The following is a 22,496-nucleotide window of genomic DNA, read 5'->3' on the forward strand; positions in this document are numbered from 1 at the left end:
ATAAGAGCCTCAAAAGATAGGAATCTTTTAATTTACCGAATTCTTCTCAAGTGGAAGAAGCAAGCGGAGACCACCGAATTAATCTGGGCCTTCATGGCGAGGTCACTTCTAATTGTGGCACCTAGGCTTTTGACCGAGCTGACTGGGGAGGGTGGGCATCCCAGAGAATGGGGCCAAAAGTTAGAGTTCCACGGGTTGGCTGAGGGCCCGGTGAGAACCATCAGATTGAGCTTTAACTCGTTTAAGTTCATCCAGTTGCTAATGAAGTTCATGGTCGATTGAAAATTCTCCTTAGAGAAGGGTGACGAGTCAATGGTGAAGACAAGCTGGAGGTCGGACGGCATCTTGTTCTCACCTGAGTGAGCGTGCATGGCTGTCAGCTGGTTTGTCTCCATGTCGTGGGCGGCCATTGCAGAATTTTGTTTCTTTACTGATGTCTGTATGCATGCTTCATTTTACTTAATGGCTTGTAGTCACATGTATTTGTGAGGCGGTTGCTTGGCGACCGGGTCGCTGTTACGGCATCATGTGGTGGGGTCAGTGTTCCGAGACGGGAGTCTCGATTTATGATACAACCCTCCATGGCGGGGTGCTGGAGCTCCTGCGCAGATTCCTTCTTGGTATTTGATTCCGGCTGCTGTAGCTGCTGCTTTTCATGGCAGAGAGCCTGTTCCTCCAGCTCCTCTGGCCTTGACTGATTCTGATGGGTACGGTGATATGGCACTTGTTGAGCGATTTTGTGCAGCTGCATGCGTTTCGGTTCTTCGGCACATTGGCATGTCCTTAAGGTTACCAGGCACGGTAGTGCCTGGGGAGAGCGCAATTTTTTTTCTTCTCTTTCCCAGTATCATTGTCAGTTGCATGGGTCCTTGCCAATCCATTCTTCTGTACTTAAGTTGTTGGAGTCAGTCTGGCCAGACGTGGATGGGCATGGGTTTCCCTGTGTTTTGGCACAGCGGTGTCCTTTGTGCTTCAGTCGCTGCTCGGCGCATAATGTGGTTGTCATCATAGTAGGCTGATTCCGCCCAGTAGGGTTTACTAGTGTAGCTCCCTTTTTGTGGGTGTTGTTGTTTAGTCTTACTTTGGGGGATGTGGTGATGTTGTCTGTGACGGGTTGCATACTGCTGGCTCCTGTCAGTCTGTGCATCCTACTTTCTTTATTTCCAGGATGCCTTTTGGTCCATGCTGACATGGGCACTCTGGCCAGCCCTTTCATGACGGGGCATGGTGGGAGTACTCCTTCCGCTGACGCGTCCTGGTTTCCCCCGACTGCTTCCTCTTCCTCAGCCATCTCTGTGCCCTGCCTATGTGTCTGTGCTGCGAGTTCTGGTGGGTCGCATTTCTCTGTTTTTTGGGTTGTGGCAACAGTTGGTGTCCGCCCAGTGGGTGCTTCTGGTGGTGACAGAGGGGTTCAGGATTGTTTTTTCAGGGAATCCCCATGTTTTTCGGGTCCCGCCTTGTCCCCGGATAGGTTGACTGCAACTATCCCTCTTGGTGGGGTTCGCTGTCTCTTGACCTGCGGACTCTTATGCTTGTGCCTCCTTTGCAGGACAACTGGCCCTTACTGGTAGTCTCAGCCTTGTGTTGGTTCTGGAGTGGCTGGTTCTGTTCCTTCACTGTGTTTAGTTTGGGATTGTCTCTCTTCCACTCGTTCTGCCTTTGCTCTTTCAGGGGTACTTTCTGACTTTCCTCGCTCTAAGTGGTGCCTCTCTCCACTGTCCTGTGTCGCCATTCCCGGTCCAAGGTGGTGCCTTTTTTGTCTTTGTTCAACCTAAGGTGTTGGCTCCTATGCTTGGTGTTTTGCTTGCTAGAGGGATAGTGTTCTCCCATTTTTCACTATTCTCTTGCTTTCTGCCTCTTCTTTTCCAGTGGCGGGACGTCCTGTCATGGAGGTATGCAAGGTGCTCTGGAACTGTGGATTTTGGTGACTCTGGTCAGCTCATTCCTCCCCCGCCTCTGAGTCTGGCTTTCGTTGGGGATCGGTTCCGACCTTTGTTGGGGCAGGTGCTCTTCCTTCTGTCCAGGGTATTGACTGTGGTGTCGGAGATTCCAGTATTGGTGTCCTTGGCATGTTCTCCTGTGGACCTTTGAAGTGGGTTCCGGGGCTTCTGTCTGCTTTTCTGATGGTTCTTCCCTGGGCTCAGTTACTTGTGTATCCGGTGCTAGCTCTTGTGTTGTCCTGCTGGTTTCCAAGTGGTCAGGTTTCCGCGATTGGTACCTGTGTATCCCATGTTTAGGGAGGTTCTGGGCTGGTGGTTGAGCGTTGTTGATCTGTCCCAGGGTTGGAGTTTTCAGGTTGCTTGCTCATATTGTGCTGACCACTGCCAGTCTGTTGGTCTTGGGTGTTGCCCTGTTTTTTTTTGTGTCTGTACAGGACTTGTGGTCCTCGGTTCTGGTGGCTTGTTGTTTGTGCTGCCGGGAGCTGTTTGCTAGTTCGGGTCTTTTTTTCCTGGGCAGTGTTGGTATTGTGGCCCCTGTCATTGTTTTCTTGCCGGGACAGAAATAGGGGGTGTCAGGCAGGCTCAGCAGTGTTTTTTCGTCCCTGTCATTGACTCGACTTGTGTTCCTGGGTTTACCGGTGAGGTTTGTTTCTCAGAGGGTGGGCTTCGTTGCCTCTCTGGTTATTTCGATGCTCTCTTGTTTTTACATTTTTGTGCATGGAGGCAAGGAGGGTGGTTGTGATGCCCTTCCAGTAACCTAGGGATCTCATGTATGCCTTTCCCCCTGTTTCCCTGCTCTGCGCAACGTTGCAGGTGTTCAGGTTGCAAATGGCGTTAGAGTGTTTCTGGTCGTTCTTGGGTGGGGGACTCGACCTTGCTTTCCCCTCTTGTAGGGGTTGGCGGTTCGGCCATGCTGAGTGTTACCTTAGCCGTTGGTGTGTCCACTTTTCCCTCTCTGACAACACCATCAGTCGAGCATACAGGGCAATTTTCCACCTACCCACCTACACTTCGCCTGCTCAAATCCGCCTTGAATTCGGCCTACAGAAACAAACGGTGGAGAGAAGAGGTGCATATATAAAAAGCTGGCGGAAAACCAGAGACACTGACCAAGGAACTCTAAACACCCATCTCTGGACTGAACTCTCTATCAGAGAGAACTCACCCGCAAGGAAGTATCTAAAAGAATCACTGGAGTTCTTGGGGCTCATAAATCTCTGGGAGTCACCAACAGACATCAAAACCTTTAAAAAAAGTGGTAACGAAAGTAACCAAGATGATATCAACTATAGAGGACAAAGACACCCTGGCAAAGAGGGTTCATGGATGGGCAGTGCTGAAAGATTACAATGCTCTGAAGCCGCAAGAATATTTAAAAATGGGCCTCACGCAGACGACAAAAACCAAGTTTTTAAACCTGCGCCTCGACATCATACCTATACTACCCCATCTGGCACCTTGGAAAAGGGCAAGCTCAGCAAATCGCTGCCGACTCTGCTCATTAGGTAAAGAGGACCTAATACACATCATTTGTATTTGTACAAACATCATGGACATAAGGCGCTCCCTATTTTGGGTCTTATGGAACCAAAAGGGCATAACAAGTTGTAGGCAGGCTGTGACGCTGTGTTTTAATCCTGAAGAGACTCAGTTAAATTTCAGGCTAACAAAATTCTTTGACACAGTGGCTAGAAGACTCACAAAACAGCCACCTGGCTCACCTAAAGCATCTGCCAAGCCAATGCAATGCTATCCCACCCGGAGTACCTTGTCCCCTCAATTTTAATGGCCCTCACCAAAATGAAATCGAGACTTCTATGATCTTAAAGAGTGTGACCACACGCCTTTTTAAATTTTAATTGTAAATAAGGCTTTTCTTATATATGTAAGTTTTTATATTGTGAGTTTTTATTAACTGTACAATAAACAAACCTTTAACCTTAAACCTTAAACCCCTCTCTGGGTTTTCTAGTCTATGCTTCTTCCGGCTTGGTTCTCGCCCGGTGGTGACTGTTCCATGGATGGCTGGTCTGATTCTACAATCTCGGCGCTCTTCTGCTTTGCGTGCTTCTGCCAGGCATTGGTCTGCTTTTTCTGCTTGTTGTCATGAGTGCGGCGAGCGACACTGGATACCACGCTGAACGCTGTATGACTAAAAACCAGGGGCAATTGTACCACCTTGGGAGAAACTCTCGATATTTTCAACAAGTCCAACTAAAGAAAAAACTTTGACCTTCCAAAATAGAATGATCTTATTTTTAATAACTATACTACATCTCATCATAGAAGTTCTCCACGCTGTCATGTTTTAACCTTGGATTCAATTCAAGAATAGACATGAATACAGAAAGCCTTGAAGAAGTCTCATGGAGACGAAAAGCGCAGCGTCGGCAATGATGGCTATGATTTTGTACTGTATTTTAAATGAATGATCGTCTATCAAATATTAAATAAAGAAGAAAACAAGCATTTTCATGTAAAATGTGGAGCTCTGCATACTTTCTTTAGGGGAATAGTCTATTGGTTCTTGAATAATTTTGACTTTGTGATTATTAATCCTGTGATACACACTATATAACTTATGGGTATGTGCTGAGCTGATCTGAATATTGTGTTTTTGGTCATCCAAAAGTTGAGGGAACTAGGGAGGTCAGGTTCCCAGCTCCTGCACTACCACAATTGCTCAATCCTACAGAAATACATATGTACCAGTGCAAGATCTTAGTGCCCTGACTTTTTTTTTTCTTATGTGTTGTAGCCATTAAGATATGTCGAAAGAAACTCAGGAGGTGGGATTGCTGGAGCATGCCACAACAGCACGCCGTTAACCAGACCTGACCACCAAATATGTGCGTCTGTCGCAACTAGGGTGATCTGAAGTCTCTGCTTATCACTTCTCCCTTCTAAGAAATCTGAACATTTGAGTTGTTAGTGCCGTCTGATCAACAAAGTACAAATATAATGGTAGAGCACAGTCATAAGCGAGAGAAGGCGATTTCGATGCAGAAAAAATCCGCTTGGACGTAGAACACATAAGCGAAAAAACAATAACAGGGAACTAAATAAATAAGTAGGATAACACCCCATCTCCGGCCACATTGTTTACGTCTGACGTGAGCAGCGTCCCTCGTTCTTTCCGCGTTGGTGCGTCATCTCTGCGATCAGCGTCTCCTCCGCCTGCGCCGAACGCCCGGCAGTGACAGGTCACGTGACAGAAACAGTCTGACAGGTGGAGGCTGGGTGCCAGGGCTGGTCCTCAGGTGTTGCTAGCTGCCGTGACTGGATCCTCTCCCTGCTTCCTGTTGGCTCCCGCACTCGGAGGGGTAGTGTCAAGGGTCTCGCGCTGGAGCAGGTAGAGTACGACATCTGCTGCCCCCGGTCCTCCTGCTGTATGTTCCGGGGTGGATGGGAGGGGGTTCGGTCCTGCTACTCAGCCCCCGCAGGGCCACCCACAGACAGGATAGCGCTACAACTGACTGCCCCACTAACCAGCTCAGCTCCCGCGTCACTGCCCGCCGACTCCTGTTCCTCACCTCTGTGCATTCCCGCTTCCGTGCTACTTCACATGGACCGTGCGAATCGGGTGTATCTCCCCTCAATCTCTTTATTTACCAATTACGGACTGCACCTCTTTCTGCCAAGCCAGTCCAACTGCGCGGGGGTCGAGGATAAGTGTTATTTATTTACACACACACACGGTAAGAACATAACGAAAGAATCGCACTAATTGGCTTTCGGATCCCTTTTCAGCCTATGTCAGAAAAGGAGCTTTTGTACAACATTCCAACCTCCTTTGCACACCCCCTTCTTCTAAACACACTGGGCAGCCCTAATTATTCTAGATGCTGCAGTTGATTCCATGAACGTCTTACACATCCGGTCTTCCTTGAAGTTGATTACGCTTTTGAGAAGTTTAGATTTAACTTGTGTGATCGATTCTTTACTAGTCAAAGTGGATAGATTCTGCAGTTCTCTAATCTGGTTTCCAAACTTGTGTTTCCCCCACCGCGCCATGCCGTTTTAAACGGAGAGAAATGTAACTTTGTGAATTTGTAACCCTCTAAGATAAACATGTTTGAATTCATGTGTAGGGTCGTGGTCTGAAAGAGCAGGTGTTTCCATTGAAGAGCATTCCTGAGCAGAGATGCTGGGCCGAAAACCAATCAAGAAGAGTCCACAGGGAGCCAAGGGCAAGGGTGCTGCAGCTGCCAAGCAGGTACGAGGGTCACATCAAGGGCAAGGGGTCGCGACGGCCAACTAATTAAAAAGGGGCAGAAATATAAAGCAAATAATTGTAAATTGGTGTAGCTGCAGACGAAGTGGCAGTGGACCTCAAATGCATTTCCTACACAGCAACGGTCAGCTAGCAGTTTACACCAAGCCAGTACTGACTCGGTGCAGAGGGCTAGAAGTGCAGAGTCCGCACATACTAACGGAGAAGGCACAACTGATGTAACTTGGTGCACACCAATAGACTCGGGACATTGGCTGCAAAACCGTCACAGACTAGAGAACTAAAATGCTGAGTATAATACATAAAGTGAAGTGCTCGGGTGGCAGCCAATTCCAGACCGTATCAACCGTGGGGCATGGATGTCAAGGAAATACCGAAGCAAAGGGGCCGCAGCCATCAAGTAGCGGTAGCCCAAGTAGCAGGGGAGTGGAGACAGATTTCATGCAAGTACGCACGAGGGGGTATTACCCACTAATGCAAAGAAGGTTCTGATGAAGGGGCACTAGTTAGAAGGCAGTACATGGTAAGCCGGTTCAGGCCAGCAATGACGACTGGTGATATTTGAAAGTGGGGTGGATGGGGCATAATGTTTGACCCAAATTATTCTCGAAAAGTTTGAGAAAAATGGGGCAAATAGTACATTTTAAAGCACAATTTTAAAAAAAATGTGACATAAATCCATAGGCTCTGAAACAGCAGTGATTACATTCCTGTAATTGTATACCAAGCCCGTAAAGCCTGACGCTCCTTAGGAGTAGACCCCATTTTTTTCAAAATGAGTCCCCCCTATGTTAAAATGATCTTTCATGTGCCAGGTGTAGCATTTTGGCAAAGATGACCCCATATTCCATGGATGGCCCATATGCCAAAAATGACATAGAATATCCTAGTGCTAGCATTTTGACATTTATGCTGGCCATCTTCCATTGGTTACCCTTATGTCAAAAGTTACTTCTATTATGTCAACGCCTGCAGTTTGCCATGGTCGCCCTTTCTCATATGTCATGGTTGTGTCCTGCATTATGCTAAACTTTCTTTTTTTCCAGTGTGCCAGTACCAGCATTTTCCATAAGCCAAGAATTATCTTTAGTATACCAGTGTCTGTATTTTGTCACAGGTGCCTGTTATGCCCATATTTACCTCCAGTATCTCAGCACAGGCATTTCCCCATGGGTATCGAATATGCCAAATACGACCTCTATTACAGTAGTGCTAGTATTTTGCAGACTAGGGTGACCAACTGGCATGGGTGCAAATTCAGCACAGTGAGTGTAAAAATTCAGGACAATGGGTCAAAATTCAGGACAAAAATTCAGGACATGAGGTCAAAATTCAGGACAAAACTTCGGTACAAATGGTACGTTTTACATCCACATGAGATGAGGTCGCACAATAGTATACAAGTAATCCCATCTATATCCAAACCTATCCATCATGTATCCTTCCATCCATCATTTCACTCATCCATCACGCCATCCTCACTTTCACTTATCCATCCATCCACCCTTTCACCTTATCTATCTGTACACTCATCCATCCACTCTTCCACCCATCCATCTGCTCATCCATCCAGCCATTTATCCTTTCACCCATCCAGCCATCCTTTCACTTATCCTTCTACCCAGCAGTCACTCATCCTTCCACCCATTCACCTTTTCAGTCAGCCATCCATCCATCCATCTATCCTCCCTTTCTCCATTGACTCTTTCACTTAGCCATCCTTCCTTTCATCCATCCACCCATTCTTCTACTCATCCACTCATGAAGCCATCCATTGACCCTATCACTCATCCATCCTTTCACTCATCCATCCACCCAGTCACTCGCCCATCATCAACCCTTTTACTCATCTATCCATCCTTTCGCTCATTATCCATCCATTCACCCTTTCACTAATCCATCCATCCAGCCATCCCTTCACTTCCTCACTCGCCCACCTTTTCATATTAATAATGAGCTGAGCCTTTGTCTGCAGAGTTGCAGACAGAATAGGACCATCAAGAATTTCACCCTTGCTGTAGTTCCTAAGGCAAGGGGTGGGTGGGCGTAGGGTTCACTATGCCACTACACATAGACAGTCTGAAAAAGTGGAAGTCCTGAGTCATGCATGATGCACAGTGCCATGCCATGAGGTGACTGTGACATGGTGTTGTTTCCAGGGCTTTAAGCTGGATGAAAAAAAAAGGGGGGTCTCTCCATAGGGCGTGTTTGATGTAATTAAGGGCGTGTCTTAAAAAAAAGCAAAAAATCTGTGCTTAGCATAGTGTGCAGCTGGACTGGTATTTTGCCTCTTCTGTCATTGCATCTAGATATATAAAACAACAAGTATCGTTACACCTACAACAAGCCAGAACTATTGGCTTTGTCAATGGTTGTTAGTTGCATAAAATGAAAATGCAGCAACCATGGCTTTGTTGAATATAATATTGAAAATGCACTTATCTAAAATGATGAGACTTGAAGAACTCTAGCTCCTTCTTCTTAACTTGTTTCACCAGCTTCTTTGAATGAACCGGATTCTCATGTAGCAGCATTGGCGTTTTGCACATTTCCTCCATCTGACCGTGGCAGGAGGAGGCCACTGCATGCAGTGACACTACAAACTGGCCAATTGTCATTCTGTATGTCGCAATCAGCTGCAGACAGAATGACAATGGGCTGGGTGGGGCTGCTCTTGTGCTCCCAGGAAGAGTGCGAGGCGGCCCCATTAGGGTGCTGGGGCTTTATGCAGGGAGCAGTGCTGTTCCCTTCAATGCCCAAAATTACGGACAAAAGGCGTCCATAAAAGGGATCCTCACGGACAACGGACGTGAGGTCCAAATTACGTACGGTCTGTGAAACTTACAGACGGTTGGTCACCCTATTGCAGACCTGCCAACTCGCACAGTGCCTCCGCGTGTCCCACGATTTCGGCTCCTTTCACATGGTCACCTGGTGAGGAGCCAAATCACACAGTGTTAGGCTAGGCGAGCTGTAAACCACAGCAGAGAGTGGATTTCCATATTGTGTTTTGAGACTGCAAGCAGGCAATGCCCATTAAGGGGTGTGAAAACGCCCCACGTCATAACCAGCAGGCTCAACAATCCTTTGATCTCGTTGGTTTTGGTGGAAGGAAGAGGTCGATGGGGGCTGGGGATGGAGGCAGAACGTCCGGTCGGGAAGTTCGGGAAATAAAACCCCACCCCCAACAAGCCCAGTCCTCCTGCTCACACAGCTGATTTTGTTCTCAAGTTAGCAAGTCTGATTTTGTCACAGGTGGACTAATGCTTAGAATTGTCTTCAGCATTCCAGGAGCAATATTTTGCCATGGGTGTTCTGTAAGCCAAGATTTCCCTTCCATATGCCAGGGCCAGCGGTAGAACTCTCAAGCAGAACGCCATATTCTCATTTACAATAACTTACCTTGATTGACTCTCTGGTCTGCATTCACTCTCAATAATTCACTCTCACCCTTCTCTCACTGTTTCTGTCTAACTCTTATGCACTTACTCTCATTCACTTGCACTCACTAACTCGCTCACTCCAATTCAATCTCATTTATCCACTATCATTCACACTCACTTGCACTCAGTTTTACTCTTACTTGCTCATTTATTTAGACTTTCACACTTTCTAACTTATTCGTTCTCACTCATGCCCATTTGTCTTCTTTCCTACTCAATTTCACTGTGGCCTACTCATTATTACTCACAGCTACACTCACTCTCACTCAGTTACGCTCAATGACTCTCAATATCATTGACTCCCATTCTCACCTAGTCACATTCCCTCACCCATTCTCTCTTCCTGGTGCCCTCTCTTACTGCCACTTATGCTTACTTTCACTATTTTGTTCTCACTCGGTTGCACTCTTCTTCTCACTCATTTGTCACTCACTTTCACATACACACTCTCTTACTCACACATGCACACTCTCATCCACACAACATTATAAACATTTTTTGTACTTAACTTCCTTTCTAAGCAAGTCAGCTCCAGGTGCTCTACTGATATTAAGGACAGGGGCATAGCACTAGCCCTCCTCAAGCAGCACTGACACAAGAAACTGGAACTTTAAGTCTGCACAGTCACAGATTCCAGTTTTCAGCCTCTTTCTTTTTCACCCCACCCTGCATTGAGTTGGAAATTCAGGAGCTACAGGCTAATTGTGATAGGTGAGTTGGAAAAATGTTGGGTGACAGGCTAATTGACGTGTAGCCCTGGGCAATTTAGGGCTTATGTCTCAATCACCCTTGGCTATATTGAGAAGTGACTCTATAGCAAGTCATAATTGGAGAGGCAGAGAGGTTTGGCGGATCTCGGAGGCTTGTGCTGGGACTTTGCCACCCGTGGGCAATCTTCAGTGCTCTTGTGTCAGCCATCTCATAGATGTCACTTCCTCATGCTACACCTGGTACCGAGGGTTGGCGTTTTTTAAAGTTATAGCAATAGTGAGTAATAGGATGTTACTCACTATTGGTGTTTAAAAACAGGTCAAGAAACAAGGAGATTGTCGCTGGTAAAGATAGGTCCAGGCACTTAGCTCTGCAGTGCCTGGGCTACATGCTAATCAAAATTACCCTTTCCAAGCTTGTTATAGAGTTGGAAAAGGGTGGGGTGAAAAAGGAAGAGGCTGAAAGCTAGTACATGTGACTGCACAGGCTCCAGCTTTCTGTTTTGCCCTGGAGTGCTGTGGAAAGGAGAAGTGTGCCTGCCCGAGGGTCAATGGAGCATCAGGAGCTGAAAAAGGTCATGCACAGACAGTGCGGTAACTGAATACAAATGCTTTTAAATGTGTGGGTGAGAGCATGTACGTGTTGGAGAGCTTGTTAGCGTGAAGTATGTGTGTATGAGTGAAATTAGGAGTGGGTGACAAAGTAGGACTAGTAATGAATGAGAGTGAGTGAAAATACATGTCTGTGAGTAAAAGTGAGTGAGAATGAACGTGTTGAGGGTGAGAGGCAGTAGGTGATTGTAACTACGAGGGAGTGGGAGTCCCAGAGAGTGTAACTATTAGAATGAGTGTGTGAGAATGAATCACAATGAGTGAAGTTGAGTGAAAATGTGCTGAAGTGAGAATGAATGAGAGAAGATATAGTGCGAGTGAGTGTGAATGAATACGTGTGAATAAATGAAAGTGAGTGCAAATGATTGAGAGTAAATGAACAAATGAAAAGGGTGAGTGAACTGTCCTCCCATTGTTGAAGAACCCCTCCTTTGACCCTTCAGCGCTCGTCTGCTACATATCGAAATGTCTGTTACCATTTCCATCCCAAAGTCTTAGAAAAAAATCATCAACTGATGCCTCGCCGAATACCTCAACGACCACCAACTCTTTGACACCCGTCAGTCTAGTTTCAGACCTAATCACAGCACGGAAACTACCCTCATCACTGCCACTGATGACCTCTGCATGTCTCTGGACAGAGGAGATATAGTGGACCTGACCTCATCCACCTGGACCTCTCTTCATCGTTTTATAATGTCACCCATCCCACCCCACCCTCATCCAATGCCTACATTTTCTTTTTTTTTTTTATGTTTTCACTGACATTTTATATCTTAATACACATCTTACATTTATATTTGTGCATCACGTTTGTTTCAGACTTTTTATACAGTTAGGGAAGTATGTGCGTAGTGTGAAGCATGAACTTATGTGCGCGTCTATTTGCATTATTGTATGCTCTATTGCATTTTGAGATATACGTCCTTCCTATAAGTTCCGGTCTAATAGCTACCGGTGTGGTTTCTTAACTGTTAAATTTGGGTCTAACTGGGGTTGACTGTGGGGGCTTTGGGTTGCGTTCAGGCAGGAGCATTTTACTTGCGGGTCGTTATGCCGTCACTGATATGCGTTTAGGTATGTGGGGGGGGGGGGCTGTGACAGTTTCTACGGGCCTATCCGGATTCCCAGTGTTTGTATAGACTGTTATGGGGTGTTACGGGTGTGTGGCTGGTTGGGGCCTTTGATGTGTTTCTTCGGGTGTGTTTCGGGTCGTTTGAACCTTTGGGGTCTGGGGTGCAGGGGGTGGTTCATTGCGTGCTGTCTGTATTGGTGTAGGAGTAGAGCCCATTCCATGGATATGTGGTGCTTGTGTGTTCTCTCACTTCTTCATTTCTAATCGCTTCCTATTCTGCTGCTCCCCATTTATTTACTGCTCCCATCCAGGCTGCCATAGGGGGTCCTGTCGGGGCACGCCACTGCATGGCTATTCCTCTCTTAGCCAGCAGCATTGCCAGGGACACGAAGAGTGTCTGCACTTTGTGTGATTTTTTCGCCACCGGAATGCTCCCAATGCGCTAGCCTCCCATGTGTTCATGTCTGGTAGACCCGTGGTTTCCCGTAATGCCTCGTGTATGGAGCTCCAGTATGGTTGTATTGTGGGACAACTCCAGAACATATGCTGGAATTCTGCATCAGAGGCCTGGCAGTGGGGACATAGGAACTGAGTATCCAGGTAACATCGTTGGAGTCGTGCTGGTGTTAAATGTGCCCTATGTAGGAGAAAGAATTGTATGTTTTTAAAGCGAGCATTTCGGGATACTTTCTTGGGGTACTCTATTGCGTGTTCCCGCGGTTTGTCGTGTAATGGCCATCCTAGTTCCTCTTCCCCTGTCTGTCGCACTGAGTCTAGCGGTTTGTCTGTGAGTTCTCGTATGGCTTTGTAGAGCCAAGTGACTAAGTATCTGCTCTCACCCATGTGGAGGATTGTGTGTAGTACTGGATGTGTTGTGGGTTCCCCTTCAGCGAGGACCAAAAGTGGGCAGCAACTGGTGATGATTTGTCTATGTAGCAGGAATTGCCCTAGGGGAAGGTCATATTCCTCTATTAATTGGTTAAACAGGCGTAGTTGTCCGTCCTCATAGGAATTCCACCTCAAGTAATGAGTGATCTGTCCATACCTGCAATGTACGGGCTGTGTAATATCTCTCGTTTCTGGGCAGTCTTATCAGAGGTAGCAGTGGGTAGTAGAGGGGCTTTCCTGCAGACATGCAGTGTATCCTCAGCAAACATGTGTGGTCTATTGACACTTGTGTCCGCATGGTTCTTATCAGCCGATTGCTGGTAATGGTATAGGCCCTGTCTCGGTATTGGTTTCTCCTAGGTAGCGCTCTACCGTCCAGTGAGAGAGCCACTGTAGTTGTGGGGCTAGGACATATGCCTCGAAGGATGGGGCCCCCAGTCCCCTCCAGTCGGTTGGCAATTGTATTTGGTTAGTGTGACCCTATGTCGGCCTGTGCCCCAAACAAGGGAGCTAAGTAGTGAGTCTAGTTTCCGGAAAAAGGGACGGGGTGACCGGGAGGTTAGTAAAGTGGTACAGTAATCTGGGAACTATTATAATTTTGGCCAAAGCCACTCGTCCAATTGGGGCCAGGGGAAGAGTCTTCCAAAAACCCACAGCCGCCCTTATCCCTGCCAGTGCTTTACGATGTTTTCCCTCGTATATATGTCGGTGGGGGAGTGGTATAACCGGACTCCTAAGTATCCAGGGGCACTCTCGCTCCAGGTGACGCCCTGACCTCCTATATTGATGTTCTGAGGGTCGTGTTCCGGACTTGGCGGATATATCGTGGATTTATCCCAGTTTACTCTAAGTCGCGATGCCTCTGCGAATTCTGCGAGTGTTGTCCAGATTGAGGTCAAGTCTGCTGTGATGTCACGTACGTTCAATAATAGGTCGTCTGCATACAGTTACACGCTATGAGTGGTGCCTGCTATTGGGATATTCCAGGTCTCTCCCTCCTGGCGCATGTAAATCACTAGTGGCTCTACTTCCAGGGCAAACAGTAGAGGGGAGAGGGGACACCCCTGCCTTGTGCCCCTTTCCACCTGGAATGGGGCTGATATACATCGTCCCATGCACACTCTTAAAGGGAGATTTGTGTATAATAGTTGTATGTATGCTAGTAGGGTGGGGCCTTTTCCTGTCTGTTGAAGAAGTGTGAAAAGATATGGCCATATGAGGGTATCTAAGGCTTTCTCCAGGTCCTGGATCAAGCAGGCGGCCTTGGATAAGTGATGCTCGCTCTGTCCTGAATGTGGAACAGCCCACGTATATTCTGAGATGGATTTCTACCTTGGACAAACCCGCATTGATTCGGTAGATCAGTGGTGGGAGGATTTGTGTATATCGGTCTGCTAGTATCTTTCCCAGGATTTTACAGTCCCCTGTCAATAATGTTATGGGTCTGTATGAGGCCAGGAGTTTTGGGTCTCGGTTTGGTTTCGGGAATGTCTCTAGGATCGACTCCCTGAGTGATCCCGGGAGTTCGCCCTTCTCTAATGCATCTTCGTACATTTCTACTAGGTGGGGTACCAGCAGCGCGGAGAAGGTGCTATAATATTTTAGTGGAAAGGGGCGTTATTGCCTGCCAGGGCTTGGATTGCTTGTGTGATGTCTGTGGACGTAATTGTTGTGTCTAGGGAGGTCTTATCCGATGTTGAGATTTGTGGTATGTTTAGGGGATTTAGGAAGTCTTCCATTGCCCTCTGGTTGTTCTGTGTTGGATTTCTATATACCCCTGTATAATAGTTGTGAAAGAGTTGTAATATTTCTGCTTGTGAGCGGTTCGAGTTTCCGGCCGGGTCTACTATTTCTGTGATTGGTTTTACCGCCATATCTTGCCGGGCCAGCCAGGGTAGGAGCACCCCGGATTTGTCCCCCTCCCTGTGTGCAACAAAAACAAATAGACCTGATCTACTCGGGCAATACATTCTATTGACTTCCTGAGTGGAAGTTTATTTTCTTCCCCAACAACAACCACCCTTCATATTTCATAGGTATTGTCCCTACTCATCCTCGCCCTATCTTTTCATTAATTACAAGAACCGACCTCTGAGTCAATAGTCACTGTATTCAGCAAAATACCCTCCACTTCAACAGGTATATACACCACACAGATGTGAAGCAATATTAATAAAAATTGTGACAAAACGAAGTAGCACCTCAAGTGCGCACCACCAGAGGAGCTTACTGGTTAATCGTCACCAGTTATGCCCACGTTTCTCCTCATTGGTCGCTACCTTGCAAAAATAATAAATGTTGGTGTCCAGAAAACCAATGAAAAAATGAATATGTGTATACTGACAACACAAACGAACCGCGTGAAGTTAAAATTGAGATAAGCCACATCGTCACCAAGAAACCACTTTTATTCTCAACTCGAGGGCTTATTCAAAATAAAAACATACTGCATGTTTGCAGACCATGTAATGATGGGCCGACATGTTTTATTGCCTGTAGACTGTAGTGGCAATTTCTTCAGGGCACGAGGTCTCAATCCACCTTTTCTGTACCCTTATTGAGAAACACACAGTGACTGTTTAAACACAAAGAAGGTTCATTCAAAGTACATCCAGCCAGTCAGAAATCCATCTTATTACATTAACTTATGTATCTTATCTATTTGTACCCAAAATACATATGTACCCGGTAGCAGCCAAGGCCCCTCGTACCAGCTATCCACCGCGTCACACTGGTACTATATACTATTAGAAGCCCTGTTTAATTAAAAAGACACTTGTGTTGTCCCAGTTCTTAAAAAAAAAAAAAAAGGCAGAAAGGTATTAGAAACTTCATATAGAGCAATTCTTTATATAGTTTCACCCCCATGTCGCAGATAAGAGAGCCCAAGTCCTACTCTACATCACTGTGACCTACTCATGTCTGAGTCTTATTATTAACGTCTGAATATCAATATCGATTGTATTCGAAAGTGGCCCTGATAGTTGAAACACTGTGCTACTCATAACAGACTCCCTCCCTGTCAACTGATCCGGCCTGCCCCCATTACAGTTACTGTCCTTGCATACAATCTAGTGTAACCCCATATGCAAACGTCAACTCAAGCTTTAAAACTCGTCTCTAGTATCCGTCCCCCGATATTCTTACCGTGTCTTGCAGTAAACGAGCATTGTTTCGTCCCCATTCGGATTGCGGAAGAAACAACCTGATTTAAATATGGCGGGTCGGTTGCCGGAAACCCGCTTGGTTTCAAGTCATGTGATCGGCACTGATACACAAGTGCCATATTGGAACGGGGAATTTTCTCATTATTCTGATCATAATTCTTACACCTGATCAGACCAAGCCCTCCCTGTGTGCCCTTGCCTCATGTGCCTTAAAATGATATTTATGCAGATCCTGTAGGGTTGCTGTGTATGCCGTTTTGGCCTCCTCCACCTGGGTCGGGGTTGCTGTGTTCGCGTCCGCTTCTTTGGTTATGGTTGCCAATATGGTTTCTGTTTTTCTAGCGCATGTTCCAGTGTTCTCCTGATTCCCTCTATTTGTCGTAGTAACTGTATTTGTTGTAAAGTATTCCCGTATAATGTTTCCCTGTCCATGCCGGAACACCTGATCAGTCAGGCACTCTTGTGGCAGTTTCCAGGTGGGTATCGGAGGATGGGGGGCGGTCTCCACCTAAGGGTTAGGATGTGTGCGTCATGGTCCGAAAGGACCCGGCCCAGGTAGTCAGAGTGTTGAATCTTGGAGACAATTGTTGCGGTGCAGGGAAACCTGTCTAGTCTTACCCGTAAATTGTGGGAGACAGTGAAACGAGTAGATCTTGGTGTTTGGGTGTCGGACTCTAATTGCGTCTGTGAGCGTCCAGTGTGAAACCCATGACTGGTAGCGTTCTGTCTTTTTATGAGCTGGGGAGTGTATGGGAGGGAGTAGGATCTATCTAGGATGAGGTCTAGCGCTCAGTTGAAGTCGCCCCTTAGTATCCATGGTATCCCTGTGGGGTGATCCCAAAATTTGTCTTGCTCTGTGTTTGGATGGAGCATAAATACTGCCTATGAGTATCGGTTGCCCTGCTAGGACTCCCTCTAGGATTACATATCTCCGCCAGATCAAGGTACCTCTCGCGAAGACAAAGTATGTTGTGGCGCAAAGGGTCCCCCGCCATCTCCTGTGCGGGCGCTCCAACTTTTGCTCTGTTAAGTGCATTTCTTGCAGCAGAGCTATCTGCACACTGTGCCGTTTGATGTATGAGCATATGGCGTACCTCTTGCTCACTGTGTGCATACCTCTGACGTTTAGTGTAATGAGACTAATGTCAGTGTTTATGGTCTTGTTAGTCATAATATGATGTCTATGGGACCCAGCGTGCTGTTCCCCGGGAGTTTAGTAATGCCTGGCATTACCCTGTTTTGGGGTCAATTAGTGTTATGTGATTGTCTTTGGGGTTATTTGGTAGTGGGTGTGTGATTCGGTTGGGGGCAGGGGTGAAACAATGCAAGGAGACTTGGTCCAAACTCTGTGGACCTATCGCCCGTGGTGATACGTCCAAACTGAGCATTATGTAACTACTCTAGTGCGTTGTTGGAGCGGTTGTGACTTCTCGCTTCTGCTGTGTGGGGTCTGTGTAGCCCGTTACAGCTGGTGAGTGTAAGTGTGGTGCCGGCGGAACCTCCGTGTGTCCCCATACTGCACCTTTTGGTGTCTGCGTGTTCTCACGGCATTGTGCACTTGGCTGTAGATGAACTTGAAACTAAGTCAGTGACCCTCTGTGATGCAAAGAGAGAGCGCTAGGTGCATTGGGGACATATATACAATTACATGAGTCTCTCAGATTAATGTGTCCGCCGTCTGTGGGGTCACCACTGGTGGGATTATCGAACCCTCCCGTCAGGTATTAGTATCGCTTATGTCCTCTTCTGATGTGGGGGCCTCTTTCTCCGTCCGAGCTCCCTATTGTTGGGCCGAGATCCGCTGCCGCCTGTAGTGCCTTGCGGCGTTCCACAATTATTTGTTCGAGATCCGGGGTGCCTCTCGATTGTTTTCCCTGATCGTGTTCCTGGTTGTTTTTTTCTGTTGTCGTTGTTTGCCTCTGAACTCTCGATTTCTTTGTGCGGCTTCTCGGGAACCTTTGCCTTGTAGGTGTTGTTCTGCCTAGTCATATGCATCCTTTGGATCTGTGAAGAAGCTTGTGTGGCCTTCATGTATAATTTTGAGGCGAGCCGGGAATAAGAGGGAGTATTGAATAGCTTTTTGTCGTAGCATGCGCTTGACCTCCAGGAACGAGGCACGTTGTTGTTGTACCGCCCTGGAGTAGTCTATGAATAGCATGACCTGCTTGTCCTCCACCCAAACTGGTCCCTGTTGCCTGGCTGCCCTTGGCACTGCGTCCCTATCACGATAGTGTAGGAGTTTCAGCAGTAGTGGTCTTGTCGGGAACCCCGGAGGCGGCCTGTGCGCCGGGACCCGTGCGCCCTTTCCACTGAGAAGTAGGGGGTCAGCCACGATGCCGTGGTAAATGATTTAAGCCAAGTCTGTATGTATCCGATGGAGTCAAGGCCTTCCGTTCCCTCTGGTAGGTTCAGTACTCTAATGTTACTTCGTCTTCAGTATCCTTCCAAGTCATCTGTTTTTTCTTTTAAGATCTTGACTCTGGATTGGAAATTTCTGTGTTTCCTGCTGCAACTTGATTTGGGGTTCTAGAGTCTGGATGTTTTTTTCTCCATGTGTTACTTTGTCCGCCAATTTACGGTGGTCGTCTCTGAGCCGGTTGAGATCTGTGGCCAGTGTTCTGAATCTGTCTTCCATGGCGACTCTGGAATGTTCTATGGCCACTAGCACTCTATCTAGCTTGTCTGACATTAATGCCGTTGTTTTATCTCCCTCCGTCCGGGTACCCTTAGCCGTTGGGGAGGATTGCCTTGTGTGGGCCGGTGTTTGCGAGGTCCCGTTAGGGCGCTGTCTCCCCATGCTTGGGTTAGGTGAGGGAGAAACTGTGTTTTTTGGCTGGCTTGTTTGCTTCTTGATGGTGGGTTGATTTCCTGGCACCCTTGTTGGGCCACCTGCTTCTGTGCTGTGTTCGCTCTAGTGATTTCAGGCGCTCTGTTTCTTTTGAAACTGCCCCCGGTATTAGGTGCCCGATATGATTGGCCCCTGTCGAGGTTATGATTCTGATTGTTTAGTCTGTTGTCTTGTCTCCCGGGGTACCATTCTGTGCTGCGTTAGGGATTTTAAAATGGCGGTGTGCCGTGATCCCCACGCCGTGAAGTGCGTTTCTTTACTCCTTGTGCGTTGCTCACCGGTCTTCTCTATCCCAGTGGTTTGATATTGCTATTCTTTCCCCCCCCCCTCTCGATTGACTCTCCCATGCTGTTTCGCCCCTAGGACGTCGTTCCGTCACCTCTCGCGCCTCAAGGCCCGGCACAGATCACTCAGGTTTTTAATGGGACAGGGAAGGAGCAGGGTAAATGGCTCACCAGTGGTTTCCTGGTTACCGTCTGGGGCTGCTTGATTTCGGGTAACTTCCGCCCTAGTAAAGTTTCTTCTTCCCTTTGGCTAGGGGGCTCCCGCTGGTAAAGTCAATCGTGAGCGGCGACACCTGCGGATCGCGCCTAGGCAGCCCTCCACTCAGCTTGTGCCTGCCTGGTCACCCCTGCTGCCAACTCTACCTTGATGCTCACCTCGGGCTTCAGTGGTGCGGCCTTCTCCAGGGGCTGGCAGGAACCGTCCTATCTGGCTCTCCGCCGCTGTTGCCACTTCTAGTGGTGTGAGACTGGCGCCACATTCGGCACTCCGGATGTCGCCTTAGTGGGGCCGTTATTCAGGCCACGGCCGCCGCCATGTTAGATGCGGTCTCCCAGCACTTTTCCAGCTCATGGTGTCTATCCCGTTCCTCAATTCTGGATTTTCGCTGCCAATTGTGGATGACACTGTGAATGACTCCGTCCCTGGTTTACTTTGGGGGTCCACCGGCACCAATGATTGCCGATACTTGGGCCACCGCTCGGAGCCTCAAGCAGACGCGTCCGCTATCATGGCTCTCTTAGCCCTCATCCAATGCCTACATGACATCGGAATCCAAGGACACTCACTCCAGTGGATCTGCTCCTTCCTGACTGGAAAGACCCAGTCATGCAGCCTTCCACCGTACACCTCGACCGCCCACAACCTCATCTGATGAGTTCCACAAGATTCCTCCCTGAGTCTGTCTGACCCACTTCAAGCACACATGATCCCTTAAGCCAGCTTCATCCACTCTCACAACATCAATGTCCTCTCATACACTGACCACTCCCAACTCATTTTCTCCCTCATGGACTAGATGCTCAGTATCTGGATCAATTTCAGTGCCTGCATGACTGAAATCATCCAATGGATGAAAACCAACTTCCTAAAGCTGAACATCGACAAAACCGAAATTGTGACTTTGTGGAAGAGCACTTCACCCTGGAATTCTACCTAGTGGCAAAAAGAGCCAGGCCTAACACCCACCATCAACAGCAAAAACCTCTGGATCATCATCAACAGCAAACTAGGCATGACCACCAAAGCAGCTCCCCCTCATGCTTCCATTACCTGAAGATGCTGAGGAAGTTTTTCATATGGCTCAGTCAGCACCCAGAAAACCAGGCACATTCTGGTCACAAACAAGCTGGACTACTGGTACACCCTTTATGCTGCCATCAAGAAAAAAAACTCTGCAGAAGGCTGCAGACCATTCAGAACTCGGTGACGAGAATCACTCTCAACTTCCCCTGCTGCACTCGCATCACACCACACCTGAATGAGCTCCACTGGCTCCCCATACACAATTCAAACTCCTAACCCACACTTTCAAGGCACTACATAACACTGGTGCAGCAAACCTCAGCAATCGCTTCTGCTTTCACAAACCTTCTAGACACCTTCGCTCGTCCAGCTTGCTACTTGCACACATCTCATGCATACAGAAAAACAGATTCAACAGTCGACCCTTCTTCCACATCTCTCCTAAAGTGTGTAATGACCTGCCACTACACATAAGAGCTTCCTCATCACTTCTTTAACTCAGCAAAAACCTGAAGACCTGGCTTTTTGAGTGAACCCACTTGGCCCTAATGTGGCTAGGCTCGCACCTACTCAGCTTCATGATACCCTCCTGGGTGATAGTGTGCTTCACAAATCTGCATAACAAAATTCAACATAAGATAACCGTATGAGTGAGTGAGAATGAGTTGAGTGAATGTAAGTGAGCTTGAGTAGGTAAGAATGTGCTGTTTTGCTTGTTAGTCTTATGTTGGCCCTGAAGGTAACTTCTTGGCTTGCAGATTACCACCAGTATGGCCGTCGCTGCCATACTGGTGGAAATGTTTCGACTTACGGGCTCCTGTGACAAAGTGCTGGCACTAGAGATAGTTCTTATTATATGAGTAGATAATCATGGCATATGGGAGAGAGCAGCCATGGCAAACAGCTGACCCAGACATACACAAATGTCACCCATTAATGGCAGAATTCTGGCACTGGCATAATACATGTCATTTTAGGCATATGGACTTACCCATGGTGCATGGGGCATCTATGACACGAGTGAGCCCTTATTCTACAATCAACATGTATTGTGCCAGTGTTTGGTCAAAATTGTTCTTTAAAATTCACTATCTGATTCAAAAAAAAATTCAAAATATTCTCAGAACACCCCTGAATCCTCCTAGAAGGAAATGGATCCTTTCGCTGGAATTCAGGGCAATTATTACACTCCTGCACTTTCAGAGGTCACCAACTGGATAGTCACATGGTACATTTAGATGAAGAGCCCCCTTGCATGGGAAATTTAAATCCCTAAATTACATTGTACCTCCACTGAATCTTCAGTTTGTTTGTCCTTTTAAATAGTAGATATTTCTGCTAACACTAGAGCACTTAAGTAACTTCAGACATTCAATTACCCACTAAATTGTTTTAAAAGCCCTCCTAAAATGTGTTTTTTTTATCATTAACTAGCAGCCCGTCCCGACATTGTCTGGGTATGAAACAGAATGTGTGCAATGTGTGTAATAGGCAAGGGAAATTTATTTTAAAATCTCGCGGTAGAGAACATTTTTAGCATGAAGTGTCACAATAGTTAGGCATGTGTGTGCAGATACTGTGTGTACCTCGGAGTAAGAAGTATTAGCAGATGTCTCTAGTGTGTATGTACTCCACTTCCGTAGGTAAGCGTGTGTGAAAGTGCATTCAGTTGTAAATTTCGTGTCCCCGCAGGCACACTCAATCGCGTCATCCCCCGCTTGAGGCCCTGCTCCAGTTTTGTTTGATGTTTGCTTGTGGTGTAAAGTCGTTGATGCAGAGAGTTGAGTGGGTGACAGTGCGGGCTGGTGACGCTGGGCGTGTGGGAAAGTGCAGTCAGTTCGAAGGTTAGTGTCCCAGCAGGTGCGCTTAGTCGCGTCATCCGCCGCCTGAGCCCGGCTCCAGCCCTGGTTGATGTTGTGCGCCTGGTGTTAATTCGTTTATGCAGAGAGTTGAGTGTGTGACAGCGCGCAGGAGACACTGCAGTTAGTGTCCCCGCAGGCACGGTCCTTTATGCAGAGAGTTGACTGGCTGACAGCGCGCAGGATACTGTGC

At 47.4% G+C, this 22,496-nt stretch overlaps 1 protein-coding gene across 3 annotated transcripts in view; it reads left to right on the forward strand.

Moving 5' to 3' along the window:
- Positions 1-5,115: 5,115 nt before the first annotated feature.
- CC2D1B (coiled-coil and C2 domain containing 1B) overlaps positions 5,116-22,496 on the forward strand; it is a 710,809-nt gene continuing 693,428 nt past the window's right edge. For 2 of the 3 annotated variants that reach the window (XM_078670637.1, XM_078670630.1), the window contains exons 1-2: positions 5,116-5,292; positions 6,032-6,156. In XM_078670637.1, the coding sequence (XP_078526763.1) occupies positions 6,085-6,156 (72 nt within the window). In that variant the 5' untranslated portion in view covers positions 5,116-5,292; positions 6,032-6,084. The remainder of the gene's footprint in view (positions 5,293-6,031; positions 6,157-22,496) is intronic. The other variant, XM_078670646.1, reaches the window with a different exon arrangement.

The sequence above is a fragment of the Lissotriton helveticus genome, chromosome 1_2 (genome assembly GCF_964261635.1).
Source record: "Lissotriton helveticus chromosome 1_2, aLisHel1.1, whole genome shotgun sequence".
Classification (NCBI taxonomy): domain Eukaryota; kingdom Metazoa; phylum Chordata; class Amphibia; order Caudata; family Salamandridae; genus Lissotriton; species Lissotriton helveticus.